The sequence below is a fragment of the Symphalangus syndactylus genome, chromosome 12 (assembly GCF_028878055.3).
Source record: "Symphalangus syndactylus isolate Jambi chromosome 12, NHGRI_mSymSyn1-v2.1_pri, whole genome shotgun sequence".
NCBI classification, from domain to species: Eukaryota; Metazoa; Chordata; class Mammalia; order Primates; family Hylobatidae; genus Symphalangus; species Symphalangus syndactylus.
Window position 1 is genome coordinate 130,596,491 of NC_072441.2, and position 16,514 is coordinate 130,613,004.

General features: G+C 51.6%; 2 protein-coding genes across 2 annotated transcripts; one reads left to right on the forward strand and one right to left on the reverse strand.

Annotated features, from left to right (window-relative positions):
* Positions 1–2,539: 2,539 nt before the first annotated feature.
* On the reverse strand, positions 2,540–4,316 carry FOXE3 (forkhead box E3). The gene has a single exon (XM_055269820.2). It carries the CDS (start codon positions 4,283–4,285, stop codon positions 3,323–3,325), a length of 963 nt encoding a protein of 320 aa, XP_055125795.2. The 5' UTR covers positions 4,286–4,316; the 3' UTR covers positions 2,540–3,322.
* On the forward strand, positions 4,317–11,517 carry LOC129469011 (MAP kinase-activating death domain protein-like). Its single transcript, XM_055255110.2, has 2 exons — positions 4,317–4,818; positions 11,226–11,517. Exons 1-2 carry the CDS (start codon positions 4,347–4,349, stop codon positions 11,369–11,371), a joined length of 618 nt encoding a protein of 205 aa, XP_055111085.1. The 5' UTR covers positions 4,317–4,346; the 3' UTR covers positions 11,372–11,517.
* Positions 11,518–16,514: the final 4,997 nt, after the last annotated feature.

The following is a 16,514-nucleotide window of genomic DNA, read 5'->3' on the forward strand; positions in this document are numbered from 1 at the left end:
GCATGGAAATATGGAAGTATATTTCAAGAGAAAGAAATATGAATTGAAAGCGGATTTTTGTATGGAACAAAGCAGAGATCCTGAGAGTGGTGCAAGATACCACTATAAGCCTATGATTGCTACTTGACTTGTCAAATTATGTGCTTCTTTCGATTTTTTTTTTTTTTTTTTTTTTGAGACGAGTCTCTTTGTGTCGCCCAGGCTGGAGTGCAGTGGCATGATCTTGGCTCACTGCAACCGCCACCTCCCAGGTTCAAGCGATTCTCCTGCCTCAGCCTCCCAAGTAGCTGGGATTACAGGCATGCGTCACCACACCTGGCTACTTTTTGTATTTTTAGTTGAGACGGGGTTTTACCGTGTTGACCAGGCTGGTCTCAAACTCCTGACTTCAGGTGATCCACCCACCTCAGCCTACCAAAGTGCTGGGATCACAGGCATGAGCCACCATGCCCGGCCTAAATAAAGGAAAATTAAGGAAGCATTTAAAAAATAAAAATCTGATTTTCCAGTTCAAGTGTGACCCTCCTAGTATTTCCCTACAGATATTTTCTACCTGTCCTCGAAGTGTTCCAAGATCCTGGGACCGAGACCCGCAGGGTAGTAGCAAGAATTGAATTCAGAGCTCAGGAAGCAGTTTCTGGCTTCAGGAGAGCGAGAAGAGTCCTTTCCTTCCCTGGGATTTCTTAGACTAGGAAGGAATTTATCAACAGATGCTCTGAGGCAGGAGGAGGGGCTATAATACCGTTTGGAGCAAAAGCAGTTTGCATTTTGATCTTTACGGAGCTCTACTTCCTAGAGAACCGAGGGCCAGATCTTTCGCTACCTGCGGGGCCTAGGGAGGGGCAGTTTACTAAACTTAGAAGTTGGGAAATAGCCTCCACCTTCACCCCTTTCACCCTTTCTGTAGGTCACTATGAGGATTGCCAGTGGATAAGAAGGTGCCAAACTCAAAGTACTGTCCACTCAGTCATTATTCTGTAAGTCAGGCACAGTATCAGACAGCAGGGATTCATGCCCTCGCGCAGTCAAAATATGTTAAGGGAAGGACTGCCGTGCATCAGGCAAATCAGATCTGACCCTCGCTCAAAGGGGCTAATAGCTGGTGGAGGGGTCTATCCAGGTCACTTCCTACCATAGTGTGTAAACCTACTGCCCTACCCTCAAAGAGGGCCTTCCTGGCCTTCTCAGATTTTCATACTTTCTCCTCTATGGGTGGCCCATTGTCCACCCTCATCTTCCATCACCACCCCAGAGCTTCAAACTCTGGTATCCAAGAGAGGCACATCCTGCATGCAAATCACACTCACCCTGGGTTCAAGACACACTGACTCCCTCCCCTGTCTTCTCCTACCCCTAATTCAGGCTCAACTAGACTGGGAGCCCTGGGATGGGGGAGCTTGAAAAAGCCTGATGCTTAGCATTTGGGTCAGCACCAGACAGCAGGACAGGGTCAAAGGCCAACTCCCTCCCTCACACCTCAGAGTCTCTGCTCAGTGCTACCCTGTCCTTGGTGCTGGGGACAGTCAGGAATCAGCTCAGGTCCCTTCTGCCCTACCTTCCAATCCAGCAGGGGAGGTAAAACGGGGGATATAGCCAATGGTGCAGTGCCTGGAAGTTCAGAGTGGGTGAGGTGTGGTTCTGTGGCCTGGCCTCACTCTTTATAGTAGAGAGCTGTAATCCTTTAGGCTGAGCCCCTTGCCTGAGGCCAGCACCTTTCCTCCAGAATACTATGCATACTAGCCACCTGGGAATTTTGCTAAAATGCAGAATCTGATGATTCAGTGAGTCTGAGTGGGGCCAAGATCCTGCATTTCTATTTATTTATTTAAATGAGGTCTCACTACGTTAGGCCAGGCTGATCCAAAACTCCTGGCCTCAACGGATCCTCCTGCCTTGGCCTCCCCAAATGCTGGGACTACAGGCATGAGCCAGCACATCCTGCCAGATTCTGCATTTCTAACAAGCTCCCAGGTGATGTTGTAGGTCTGTGGACCACACTTTGAGTGCAAGGCTATAGAGCACTTACCTTATTTCTCTGAGCGTTGATGGTTGGATTAATGACTCTTCCCACTGGCCCACAACCTCCATGAGGCAGGGATTTTGCCCATTCATTCAGTAATATTTCCCCAGTGCCTAGCACAGGCTCGGCACATTAACTAACTGGAGGAGTGAATCAACGGCCAGCGCTCCTTTATCCATGGCAGCTGGGAATAATCCCAGAGAGCAGACAACCTGCTGCTCAGATACATTCACACAAGTGTGTACACACACATGCCCAGCCCATCTCGTCTCTACCGGGCTGAGATGCAGGAGATAGCATTTGACTAGGCCTACTATGTGTACAGCTATGGCTGAATCACTTCCTTTTTAAAACAAAATTATGTTAGCCACTTAGGAGAATCACTTCCTAATCCCATTTCATGAACTTCTGATTGATGTCTCACAAGGAGGTTCACCTCATGTGGCAACCCAAGATCTAGAATAAAGCTCACCCGTCTCCCCAGACCACTCCCCCAAGTCACCAGCCAGCACACCAAGCCCAGAAAAAAGTTTCTTTCTTTATAATTAAACCAGCTTTAATTAAACATAATAATAACCCAATAAGTCCTAAGTTTTCCAGGGGCTGGGGCAGACGTAAAGGCCCACCAACTCCCCTTTCAGTCAGAAGCCCTGGTGCTGCCTGTCTCTGAAATCTCCAAGAAGTGTCCTCAGGGCGTGAAGAAGGCAGCCAGGTGTGTCTACGTGAAAGGGGGGCTCTCTCCCAGGAAGAAGCTGAGGGCAGACAGGTAAGTGGAGTTGGGGGGCAAACTTGTGGGGAAATGAAGGGACGCTAGCAAGTAAGTCATGAACCCAGGAGTCTGACCTCTAAAGTGTCGGAAAAACATGAGAGAAGGTTGATGAAGTACAGTCGGTGGAGGAGGCGGCTTGGGATCACAGATCTGGCTTCCAACGGCTTGGAACTCACCAGGAAACCTGGGGTATGGACTCACTGGAGGCGAGTCAGCTCCGGGGCAAGGGACCCATAGACAGCGCTGGGGTGGGGGGGGGGCGCCGCAAAGCTGGGGGCGCTCACAAGTGGAGGGAGAAGAAATGAGAGGCTGGCAGGTCAAAGGGGACGCTTCTGTCCGGTGGCGACATGGTGGGAGCCTTCCCAGGGATGGGGGACGGAGAAGGATGTAGCAGGAGTCTGAGTCCGGGAGGCCACGACGAGAGGCGCAGGGTGTGCTCCAAGCCAGGGTGGGGGGCAGAGGTGGAGCGCTCGAGGGCGGCGCCGCAGGCCCGGGGCACAGGTCGCACAGGTGCCTGCCCGCGCGGCGCAGGCTCACAGGTAGCGCTCCAGCCCCGACGCGAAGCCCGGCTGTCTCAGGTAGGCCTCCCCCGGGCTGAGCGGGCCGAGAGCGGCTGCCGGCCCGGCCAAGGCCAGGAGGGGCTCAGCGGGCAGCGGGCCGGGGCCGGGGCGCGTCGCGGGCAGTACTAGGCGGTCGGGGACCTGCGAGTAGAGTGGCGGGGAGGCGGCGGCAGCGCAGGGCGGGAAGGCGGCGGCGGCGGCGGCGTCGGGCGCGGAGCAGCAGGGCGGCTCGGGGGCGCCCAGCCCCGCCAGCTCCGGCTGCAGGCTCACCAGGCTGTCGACGCTGAACAGGCGCGCGGGCGGCGCGGGGCCCGGGCCGGCAGGGGGCGGCGGCGCCAGCAGCGCGGGGCCGGGCGCGGGCGTGTAGGGAGCGTAGGGGAAGTGGAGCGGCGGCCCCGGCGCCGCGGCCGCGTGCGCTGGCAGCTCGGCGCGCTTGAAGCGCTTGCGGCGCCGCAGGAAGCTGCCGTTGTCGAACATGTCGGCGGCCGCGGGGTCCAGCGTCCAGTAGTTGCCCTTGCCCGGGTTGCCCGGCTCGCGGGGCACCTTGACGAAGCAGTCGTTGAGCGTGAGGTTGTGGCGGATGCTGTTCTGCCACTTGCGCGGGCTGTCGCGGTAGAAGGCAAAGCGCTCGGTGATGAAGCGGTAGATGGCGGCCAGCGTGAGGCGGCGGCCCGGGGCGTGCGCCAGAGCCATGGCGATGAGCGCGATGTACGAGTAGGGCGGCTTCCCCCGCTGCAGGGGCCGCCGCCGCCGCCGCCCCGGGCCGGGCGCGGGCGTGGGGGCCGCCTCCCCGCGGCCAGCCGCCGCCTCCTCTGGCTCCCGCCCTGGCTCGGCTCCTGCGAGCGGCGACGGCGGCGGCCCCGACGGCGCGACCGCTGGCAGGGCAGGGAAGCCAGAGAACGCGGCGGGCGGATCCATGTCGCTGCGTCCCGCCATCGGCTGCGGCAGCCCCTGCCCGCGCGGCTCCGGGACCGCAGGGGCCGCCAACCCGCTTTATATGGACACGGCCCCCCCCAACCACCGCCGGGGGAGAGGGCTCAGGCCTTCCCTGCTGGCCAGCGCCTCCCCTCTAATTTCCTCTCCCAGCCCCCTTACTCTGTTCACGGTACCTTCCTCCATTTCGCCCCTCCCTTTCTGCCTTTGGATCAGTTTTTCCCAGACCCAGACTCACCCCTTCCCCATCTCGGTTAGATCAGCCCCTGGCCCCATCCCACTGTATTTGGTCAGTCCCCTTCCCTTTCCACCCCTCCTTCTACCCCCTCTCCTTTGGATCATTCCCAATCACAAATCCACCCATTCAGTCTCCCAGCCCCCTCCCCATTTTGCTCGTCCCAGTAGTCGGTCCCCTCATCCTTCTCCTGGCCTTCCATCCCCAGCTGGGACAGAGATGAAGGCCGCCTTGCCAGCCCTCAGTATCCTGATGGGGAGGCGTCAGGCCCACTCACAGACATTAGGGAACCTGGACCAAGGTAATGAAGCAGCGGGGCAGGGCAGAGCCAGGCCGGTTTTGTCTCTGGGAGGATGTTTGACTGCTCCAGATCAGGGTCACCATCTCGCCTCTCTGCCACCCCGCTCCCCCATACCCCTGTCCTGCCCTCCCTCCAGGCCTTGAGAGCATTCTCTGAAAAAACAGAATCGTGGAAAGTGGTGCGGCCGCTTTAAATGAAGAGCCCCCAGGAAATCCACAACTTGGAGCTGCCTTTCTGGCTGCCTCCTCTCCACACCCCCCTGATAAGAAAACAGCTTTTCTTCACACACACACACACACACACACACACACACACACACACACACACAGAGTACAAAATGTAGGCTTCCACAGACTGGGGGTCTGAAAGAGCCGCCTTCTGACCCAGAAACACCACACTCACATCTCACTGGGGATGGGGGGTCTTTGGCAGTGTTTGTTAAAAACTCTGTCTGAGAAATTCCACTCACAACTGGCATCCAGGGGGATGCAGCACCCAGCCTATTTTGGGAAACTTCTTCTCCAAAGAGACAGGAGAGACCCATCCCCAGCTCCAAGGGAACCACAGGGTGAAGGAGCCTTGTCTTAAAGTGGGTTGTCCTGGGGACAGGCAGATCAAGGGACTTGGACATGGAGCAAGGCTGGAAGGACAGTGAGCCCACTGAGGTGCCTGAGATGCTGAGTTTAAGGGGAGCTCAGTCTCAGGGCCTTGCAAGTGCAGTCAGCACTTGAGAGCCAGGGCCTCCTTACATTTGGGGCATCTCACTTGCCCCATCCTAGTCCCCCAGCCATGCTATAGAGTGTCCCTAGGTATAGGTGACCAAAGCTAGTTACAGCAGGCCTGTAAACTCCAAACTCAAAATCCAGTTCAAAATCCAAACTCAAAGCATGGAGCTCAAGGGCCCCTCTCTCAGCCCCAGTCTCAGCTGATGGCATCACAGCCACCATTACTGAGCATTTTGTATTTGGTAAACACTTTATGTACATTATTGCACTTAAGTTTGGGCACCCCGTGAAGTGAGTACTGTTATTATTCCTGTTTTGCAAATGAGGAAACTAAGGTTCTGAGAGGTTAAGTGGTTTCCCTGACTTCACACAGCTAGTAGTAAGTGGTAGAGCTGGAATTAAATGTGAAGTTCAAAGCTCTAGCACCCCACTCTTCTAAGAATGCCATCCTTTAAGGCTGAGCTGAGACATTAGAAATAATTAGAGTATTTCCAGCTCCCACAACTTCAGCTGCCAAAGTAGATTCTTAGCTTCTCTCCTCACCTCCTGGTCAGCATATCTAGGTGCCCGTTGGGCATAACCACATGGATATTTCAAGGTATCTCAAACCCAGATGTCCTAAATGAAATGCATCTCTTCCTCTACCCAGTACATCCTCCAGCCCTGGCCGGCTCTCCTTCCAGCATTCCATATCTCAGCAAATGGACCTCTCCCCTTTCCTTCCCACCACCACCAGATGAAAGTGTGGTTATCATCATCTTGGGTTCCTTCCTCCCCACTCACTCTCCACATTCAGGCAAACGCCAAGTCCCGTCAATTCCACATGGATCCCAGATCCATCCCTCCTTCAGTTCTGCTGGCCTCAGTTCAGCCTTCATCGCTCACCAAGTACTTCTGGACCAGTCCCTTAGCAAGTGCTCCAGGCAAGACAGAGATGAAGACTCGAAATCTGGTGGAGAGACAGACAACTGCCAGTTACGATAGAGGTAGCCAGAGGGGCTACAGAAGCAGAGAGGAAGGAGATGACACTTGGAGATCTAGAGACAATCCCTAACCCACAACAATGAAGAGTCAGCTCAGTTTATATTCTAGCAGGGCCTGCCTCAGAACCCTCTTCAACCTACCCACCCTGCATTCTTTTTTTTTTTTTTTTTTTTTTTGAGACATAGCCTTGCTGTGTCACCCAGGCTGGAGTGCAGTGGGGCTATCTTGGCTCACTGCAACCTCCAACTCCCAGGTTCAAGCAATTCTCCTGCCTCAGCCTCCAAGTAGCTAGGACTACAGGCGCCCGCCACCACGCCCAGCTAATTTTTGTATTTTTAGTAGAGACGGAGTTGCATCATGTTGGCCAGGCTGCTCTTGAACTCGTGACCTCAGGTGATCCACCTGCCTCCGCCTCCCAAAGTGCTGGGATTACAGGCATGAGCCACCGCACTCGGCCCCACCCTGCATTCTGCCGCCTGAAGGTAGGCCATATGGAACACAAGACGGTGCAGTCACAATGCCCAGCTCACCAAAGAAGAAGGCAAGACAAGCCACTGCAGCATTAGGAAATCTAGCTTCAAGAGCAGAGTGACCTGGGGCCAGTTCTCATTTGAGCCTCATGAGCCTCGATTTCCTCAAACGGAATAATGGAAGCCCCCTCTCAGCATTTTGAGAGCCAAATGAGATCATATATGAAAGTGCCTGGCCCACAATGGCACTTAGCAAGAGGTGCTTTCTTTTCCTACTACACAATTGGCATAATCAGTATTAAACCAGGGGAAGGAGAGAGGCAGGGCCAGAGAAGTTATTTCAGCACCTGCATATTTTCAACCAGGTGCAACATAATCCTGCAGCTAGACTCAAGTGCAGACCAGAGCTGACAAGGTCTCATACACTGCCTTTCCCACCTTCCCTTAGTGATGGAGCCCCTCCAAAGCACCCACCACAGCCTCCATCTCACACTTCCAGGCAGTGAGGGGGTTGAGGGAAAAGTGGCTTTTATTACCACCTGTGGCTATGTGCAGTTTCCTTGTACTTTCAGTTTTCTGGTCAATGTGTACAGCCTAGGACATAGTACATGTTCAATAAATGAAACTGAATGTGTGGTTGGCTATGCTAATCCTGGGAAGGGTGGGGGTGGGGAACTAGGCCAAAGGGGTGAGAACCCAGACTTTGCCAGTTCTTTATGCCTGTCTGGCCCCCTCTATTGGGCCTGCTTCCCGGAGCTGGAGCCGAGCAGGCCAGTGTCAGGGGGCGGCCCAAGGGCTAATCCGTGTTTTCAGCGTGGCTGGGCCCTCTTTTCACAGGCCCTGGGCCGGACGTGATGCGGCTGAGCATCCGGGCATAAGATGGCCAGTGAAGGCGGCCTCTTTCTCATGGGCCTGGATTCCAGGCGGCCCAGCGTCTGAGTGGAGCCCCTGGGGCGGGAGGAACACAGTGGCTGGGCTGGGCAGTCCTTTGTCTGACCACACTGGGTGGATATTCGGGCTGGCAGGAGGGATTAATGGCCAGGGATTGGCCCTGGGGCCGGCCTTCCCACTGCCCTTTGGAGGCCAAAGGCCCAGGTCAGGGCACACAGCGTCGATGACTCTCTAGATAGGAGTGGAAATTCCCACCCTTGTCCTAAGCTGTTAGCACTAGCCCTCAAGACTCCCTGCCCCCAGCCCCAGCTCTGCAAAGGCACCACTAGCCAAGACAGACCTTGAGGCAAGGAACATGGGGTAGGGGCCAGGGCTTCCCAACTACTCTGCCTAGGAGAGAGGGCTGAGGCAGAAAGCCCTTTCAGGTCCTTGGCCCAAGATACCCATCTTCATGATTGCCCTTCAGAGCTCTGGGAAGAAAGAGCCATGTTAACTCAGTGAGTGCCCAAGGGACCAGCCTGAGGCTCCTGAAGGCTTCCTGGAATGTTCCTCAAACACCTCTAGTTTGAGGCCATCCCAGAGTCATTTATTTCTAAAGCCCTCCATCACAGCTTCCACCAATCTCAGAGCCCAGAGTCTGCAGAGAAGGGGCTCTGCAGCCAAGGAAATCTCAGATTCCCCAACACCATCTCTTGCCACTCAGAGGTCCTGAAGGCTGCTGCAGGGCTTCCTCCCTCTTCCGCCCAAAACTAGAGCTGCCCAGGATACTGCTTGTTCCTCAGAAGCCCGAGGCAGGCAGTTTCCCGCTGGCTGGGCCTGGCAAGGCCTTTTCTGACCAGGCTGCTCCTGAACTAGGGATGACGGCTGCAGCCCCATCCTTACCAGCAGGATCTGACTCCAGAGGGCCTGAGCCAGGCTCCGGAAAGGTAGCAAGTACAGGCCTGACTCTGGAGAGAGTGTCAGGGAATAACCCAGGAGGAGGATGCCCCCTTTGTGATTCTTTATTCCTCATGCTCTTTCATTCAGCAAATTCCAGTCATCTGTGTCCAGGCTGCCCTAGGTGCGAGATCCTATGGTGAGTCAGACTGTTCTCTGCCTTCACTGTGCTCAGGTGGAAGCAGCCCCTGAACTTCCCCCATAAAAGGTCGTTGGTGTATGCTGTGGGTAGAGTAGGGACTGCAAGAAGAAGAGACCTCACCCTGTCTGGCAAAGTGGGAAATGCATCCCAGAAGGGGGAAAGCTCCAGGCGGCCAAGTGAGGAAGGCCCCAGACTGGATTAGGGGCTCAATCTCTGTGGCTCCATAACATCTCCATCACTGCGCTTACCTTATCATGTTATAATTGTTCCTTCATGTGTCTGTCTGCCCCATTCGACTTTGTATGCACTGAGGGCACATACCATGTCTCACTCAACTTTGGATCCCTGGTACTTAGTATAGTGACTGGGAGAAGTTGATGAGTAATATGTATCAGATGGGTGGAAGGTTGATGGCCGAATACCAGGTGGAGACAACCTTGGGTGCAAGATCTGAAGGCAAGTGTGTATTGTCCATTCTGGGATGTGCAAGACTTTTTAGGAAGTGTTTTTCTTAGAGTTACGCAAGTTATGTGTGTAAAGTTCTTAGAACACTGCCTGGTACATATCAGTGCTGTGTAACTGTTAGCTGTTGTTGTTGCTACTATTATTCACTGTGGCTGGTGTAGACTGCCAAGGGACTGAGACAGGAATGTAAATGGGCTCAGATTGGAGATGACTTTGTGTGCTGGACCAAGTAGGACCTTTCTAGAGACAGGGAGTCTGAAATTTTTCCAGCCGGGGAGTGACATGATCAGATGTCTCATTTAGGTCACTCAGTCTATCAGGGGATGGGCTACAGAGGGAAGAGGCTAGAGGCTAAGAGACCAGCTAGAAGGCTGACCATGTGATGAGATGTGAACTAAGGCTGTGGCTCTGGGCCACATTAGACACTTCACTCCCCTTCACTCAAGACGGGGATGGAGAGAGAACCTTCAGCTGTACATCTCAGATGGTGGCTTAAACATCGACCTGTCACACCGTCCAGAAACTGGCCCTCATCCTTTCCTTTCTCTCCCTCCCCAACCACCTCCAGTCTCCAAGACCTGTTGGTTCTCAGAAAGTTCTGTTGAATCCATTCTCTTCACTGAAGACTGCAGCAGCCTCCTGGCTGGTCTCCCTGCCTCCTCCTTGGATTCCTTCACTCAGCAGCTAGAGCAACGCTTCATCTGTGGCCCCTGCTTAAACACCTCCAGTGGCTCCCTGTCGCTCTCAGGGCTCAGGCCCCGTCATCAGCATGGCTGGCAGGCACCACACGACTGGCCAGTGAACCCCTCCTTCCTCATTTCTCACCGCCCTCCCTGTTCCCTGATTCCCTGCAACACACACATTCTATACTGAGCCAAGTAAGTGCCAAGTCTCCTCCCACTCTGCGTTTTTGCTAATCAAAATTACAACAACCCGACTGGCCAGCTTTAGATACAAATACTGTCTCATGTATTTGTCTAACTAGCCCTTCCATCTCCAAGTCCTTTATAGCAATAAGTCTCATCTTTCCCTCTGAAAAGCTCAGTTTCCACATTGTCAAACAAATAAGCAAATGAAAACCCGGAGAGTTTTCCCATCCAAAGGTAGAGAGGGAACTAATTACTTCTCCCACTGGCCCCTCTGCCAGCAGGGCCCTTTCTTCCCTAACCTGCCTGGTGTACTCCTGCTTGTCCCTTGAGAACCACTCACAGAGGATAACCATTTCATCTGCTAGAAAACATTTCCCAATTTCTTGCTCCTTCTCCAGGCAAAAGGCCTGCTGGCACCTCTGGCCTGACCGTACCCAGAGACTGGATCACATGCTCCTGCTCCCTGCCTGCCTCCCCAGCGGAATGGGAGCAATTCCTGCTTGGACCCTATGATAGGCTGCAGAGGAGCATGGCTCAGTGAGCATTTGTTGAGTGCCTGACTGACTACCTTGCTGAATGAATAATTGAATGAATGAATGACCACACCTGTCTGGAAAGGTAAAAGGTCCATGTGCTGACTTCCAGCTAGGAATCTGCCTCCTGCCTTCACTGCCATTGCTCAGCTCTGTGGCCCTGGGCCAAGACCCCCCATGTGGGCCTTGCTTCAGCAGGGTCCAGGCTCAGCTCTGGCTCCAACAATGCTGGCTCAGCCCTGAGGGTGTAATTCCAGCCGCTCCTAAACCACACACAAGGCATCTGAAGTATGTTCCGTGTCATTTCGAGCTGTCAGCGTTCTGACATCCACCTCGCCCCCGCACCCTAGGCAGTCTCGGTGCTCTCAGGCCTTTCTGCTTCTCATTTCCAGGGAAGCCGAAGGGGAGTGGTGCTGTCAGCAGGCTGCCAGAGTCAAGGGAACCCAAGGTGGAGAAGACTGAGTTTGAATCCACCATTCATGTGCTGTGTGACCCAATGCAAGTTACACACCTCCTGTGGCCCATGTTAGGGACATAAGCCCCTCATACTTGAAGGACTCTGAGATGACCTGGGCCACTTAGCTAAAGGCATCTGGAAACCACGTGGCACCTAGTGCTGTCTGTAAACTACATGCACAATGTGTCTCTCACATACAGTCTGAATGTCTTTCAAATGAATGTAGATGCTGCTGTGATTGATAAATACAACCACATTTAAAAGTTTGGCAGTTGTTTTTATGTTTGTCATGATTTTTGGTCCATCAATGGATACTAAAAGTACAACTACTGTCACATGAGGTAACTGGGAGGTGTTTTTTTAATCCCCATTCTTAAACTATTGCTAGAATCCAATATGTCTTCTTGACAGTTTTGGACATGGAGGTCCAGAAACGGGAGAGCCTTGTCTAAAGTCCTGAAGCAAGTCAGTGCAAAGTCTAGGACTGTAACCACACCGCACTCACCCCTTCCTCCAGCTTCCACCCAGCTCTTTCTTCTCTGCATTTATTCAACAGTATTTATTCAGCACCTGATTTGTGGCAGACTCTATGCTAGGCACCAGGGAGCCAAAAATGAAGACCAAGGATTCTTACTCTCAGGAGCTGACATTTGGGGGAGGGTGGTGGTTATGCAGGGAGGGACACATTAAACAGATTTGTCTTGAGTGTTAAGAGAAGCCATTGAAGAACTTGAGTGAGAAAGTGGTATAAAGCTCCTGTTGATTGAAGAACTTGAGTGAGAAAGTGGTAATAACTCGGCAAGCTGCTCATGTGTGTCTGGCCTCTCCACTTGCTCTTAGCTCCTGAGGGCAAAGCCTGGGCCTCATCCTCTTGTGGATCCAGGAGAGCAGTCGCTGAAGAGAAAGAGGAAGAAAAGGAGTGGCTAGAAAAGAAAGTTTATTTCTCCTGCAGGAAGCACTGCCTCCCATCCAAGAAATGTCCCAAGCAGGAATCAGGTAATAAGACTCCTTGAAAAATCATCTGGCTGGTGACCTGGGGCAGTCATCTTGACCATCATGAGCATCAGTTTCTCCTTTGGAGAAGTGGGAGAGGATGTTCTTGTTCTTCAGCAACATTCACCTCCCACAAAATGTTAAGTCTCTATCACCTCAGAAAAGCCCCAGCGTGGTGGCTAAATGGGGAGGGGTTAAGAAGAGAGAGGGAGGAAAGGGAGATATGGGTAGCTAGAAAGACAAGGGCTGGTGATCTGGAGCCAGTTCCAACTGGCTTGTGAGACTATGCATCTCATCCCAACACTGCTTTTGGTGACATCATGGTCGTAGTTTGAAATTGGCCACAGTGGGAGTATTTACACCAGAGAAATTGACCAATGCTACCAATCAGAGTGCCCCCCACCAGCCAGAAATCTGGCTGTTAAACATTGACCAGCCCGCCGCTTGGCAAGACTGCAATGATTAAAATAATAAAGATCAGACAAGACTGAGAATCCCATCTGGCTCAGTCAGCAAGCTCCAGGAAGGGAAGGTCTAGCAGGTGGAGCCACCAGGGAGAAGGGGCATACACATTTACCTCTCCTCTCCCAGGGACCCCTTAGGCTCACACTCATGGAACTCAGTGTCTGTGCCAAGCACTAGGCCAGAGTCTTACATAATTTATGTAATCCTTTAAGCAGCTCTGTGAATCAGGCCTGACTCTTCCTATTATATATATCCTGACTTCTAAAGGAGACATATGATTTGATTCAGTAATTCCCCTTCTAGGAATTCATCCTGAGGGGATGTGCCGAGTGATGTATGTTCAAACATGCTCATCACTGTGTGATTTATCATAGAGGAAAAATTGAACCTAATATCCCTAGGGAAGTTTGGATCTATTCCTTGGAACAATAGGAGGACATTAAAAGAGCTATTTTTGAGGAATTTTTAATGAAGCGAGAAAATGTTCATGATATAATATTAACTATAAAAAGGGTATAAGTTATACAGCATGGTTCTGATGTTCATATACATATATACTCACACATATACACACATATGTACATCAAAAAAGAAAATACACTAAAATATCAACAGTTTTATCTCTGGGTATGGATTTGGGGTGATTTTTATTGTTTCTTTATCTTCTTAGGAATTTAAACTATGAACATTATTCACCATGTTGTGCTCTTGTGACACATGCACTTTGCTATATATATGTTAATACTTCAACAGATTTTTAAAATATATCCATAGTTAATATACAAAAAGCCAATAACAATGCTTGCTTCAGGCCAGGCACGGTGGCTCATGCCTGTAATCTCAGCACTTTGGGAGGCCGAGGCGGATGGATCACAAGGTCAGGAGTTCAAGACCAGCCTGGCCAACATAGTGAAACCTTGTCTCTACTAAAAATACAAAAATTAGCTGGGCATGGTAGTGCGCGCCCGCAGTCCCAGCTACTCGGGAGGCTGAGGCAGGAGAATCACTTGAACCCAGGAAGCACAGGTTGCAGGGAGCCGAGATCGTGCCACTGCACTCCAGCTTGGGCGACAGAGCGAGACTTTGTTCCACAAAAGACAAAAAAACAGTGGTTGCTTCATGAGGAGAGAACTGTGTGGCTATGAAACAGAAAGGAAAGGGAGACTTTAACTCTTCACTGTTTGCATCTTTTGAATTTGGAATCATGTGAGTTACGTAACCTACTCAAAAATTATTTAATTACATTTTCAAAAAAAAAAAAAACTACAAGAATGCATACATTCTTTAACTAGGAAAAAATGTTAATTTCAAAAACCATCCCCAATTTACAGATGAGAGGACAGAAGGTCACAGCTGTGGAAGGAGCACAGAGTTACCCAGCTAGAAGATGGCTCCAATGCCAGTACATATCCAGAGATAGCAATTCCTGAGTGTGTGTGAAGAATTGAGTTTGCAAATTACTGCCTCCCTACAGGCTCATTACCATTTCATAGATGCAAAAACTGAAAACACCCAAATTTAGAACCCACCTCCCTCACCACTTTCCCCACTCCCCTCACCACTTTCCCCACTCCCAGCCTAGCACCTCTTCCCTCACCACCCCACCAGGCCAGCAGGCATAGTCTCTACAACAGTCTGTTAAGGCAAGGATCACCTAGACCGTCCCTGTGAGGCCCAGGGAGGACAGGCACTCACCCCAAGCCCCTCAGCGGGGTATATCTCTCAAAAGACTATAACTCAAGAAGGAGTCCAGAACCTTGGGCGGGAGGAAGGAAGGGCCCTCCCAGAGGCAGGGAGCAACATCTGGAATGGTTTGTGCCTTTGGAGCAGGCGTGCAGTCATTAGTAGGGCTTTGGCATGTTAGGGGCAATAACTGCATATTTTCTGTAGGGTGCACTGTGAGCCTCCTTTGCTCAAAATGTAATGAGTATGTCTCCTATCAGGGGAAGAGGGATGTTTACACTCCTCCCTGGCCTGCCTGGGCTGCTGTTCTGCCTTCTGGTTGGCCTTAGGCTCACCTGCCTTCCTATTTTTAGAAGCGTCAGACAGCCCTAGACCAGCCGCTAGACGTCACAGCCAGTTTGGCTTCCCTGATAGGACCAGGGACCAGTGGGGCACCCTGATGGAGAAAGAATCATTTGCTCCAGTGCTCCTCTGTGGTCAAGAGCCACTTCTTTTCATCTATCTGCACTCAAAGACTCCACCCAGGGGATTTTCCAAGCTTAAAAAATGGAGAGGTATTTTGTTGTTGTTGTTCCCTGGAAGTTTCATGGGGGAAAAATGCAAATAAGTTCAAGAAGAGTAGAGATGAACCTGCAGCCCCCTCTCTTGTGTCCCTTCCCCTCCCACCCAGGCTGTTGCTTTCTGTCATTCTCCTTACAAAGGCAGGTTCTTTCGCTTGTAATACCTTTCCTTTTCTTTCTGCGCTCACCCCTGTCTGAAAAACTCAGCCATCTTCTCCAGGAAGCCTTCCAAGCAGGGATAAGTCCTCTGATTTCCCCACAGTGCCTGTGCTTCTCTCTGTCACAGCCATCGTCACCTACGTTACTGAATCCTTTCTTACCTTTCTCCCCAACCTAACTATATGAGTCTTGAGAACTGGAGAAGTGATTGTTTCTCTAGCAAGATTGCCAGTGTCCAGTATAGGGCCAGGGACAGAATAACATGCACAGTAAATGCCAAGTAACTGATTGACTAATTGACTGAATGAATAAATGAACAAATATAGTAATAAAGTGTCAGAGATGAAAGAGGACAGGATGGGACCCCATCATCTTACAGCTAAGGAAACCGAGGCTTAGAGAAAGGGAGAAGGTATCATCAGGAAGGAAGTGACAGAATACCAACTCAAACTAACTTAAGAAAAATGTTGGCCAGGCACAGTAGCTCACACCTGTAATCCCAGCACTTTGGGAGGCCAAGGCGGGTGGATCACCTGAGGTCAGGAGTTCGAGACTAGCCTGACCAACATTGAGAAACCCTGTCTCTACTAAAAATACAAAATTAGCCGAGCGTGGCGGCATGCACCTGTAATCCCAGCTACTCAGGAGGCTGAGGCAGGAGAATCGCTTGAACCCAGGAGGTGGAGGTTGCGGTGAGCCAAGATCGTGCCATTGCACTCCAGCCTGGGTGACAGACACGTCTCAAAAAGAAAAAGAAAGAAAAGAAAAATGTAATGAGGAAATGTATTGGCTCATAAATCAGGGCAAGGATGAAACTGGACTTCAAAATGTCTGAAACCGAGTGTTTGAAAGTCCTCTTCATGTCACCCTCACTCTCAGAGGCCACTTTCTTTACAAGGTTGGGGTCTGGCTGTTGGCAGTAACAAGCCCCTCTCCTTAGAGTTCTGCAAATGAAGATACAAGAGTTGTAGTTGAAACAAGGCCCCAGAGAAGGATTCTGAGTGGCCCAATGTGGACCCATGCTCACCCCTTGACAAATCGCTGTGGAGTACGGCAGCTCCCAACTAGAGGAGGAGCAATTCTCCCAAACACGTGGGGAATCACAGCTACTACCCTTGGGGGAAACCACTGTGAGTGGGACAGCCACCCAATTTAAATCTACTAGGGTCACCAGCATTTCTCGAATAACTCTGTACTCAACCCATGTTAGATATTTTCATACCCATTGTCTTACAATAACTCCGTGAGGTAGATATCATTACTCCCATCTTACAGATGAGAAAACTGAAGTTCAGAGAGGGTAAGTAATTAGGCCAAAGTCCTGGAGAGTTATGGAACCCAACAGGACACTTAGTCCCATCCTC

Coding starts and splice junctions, on each gene's coding strand:
- FOXE3 (XM_055269820.2), bottom strand. CDS start 4,285: ATGGCGGGACGCAGCGACATGGATCCGCCCGCCGCGTTCTCTGGCTTC.
- LOC129469011 (XM_055255110.2), top strand. CDS start 4,347: ATGGACACGGCCCCCCCCAACCACCGCCGGGGGAGAGGGCTCAGGCCT. Junction 4,819..11,225: donor ATTAGGGAACCTGGACCAAG/GTAATGAAGCAG, acceptor TCTCATTTCCAG/GGAAGCCGAAGGGGAGTGGT.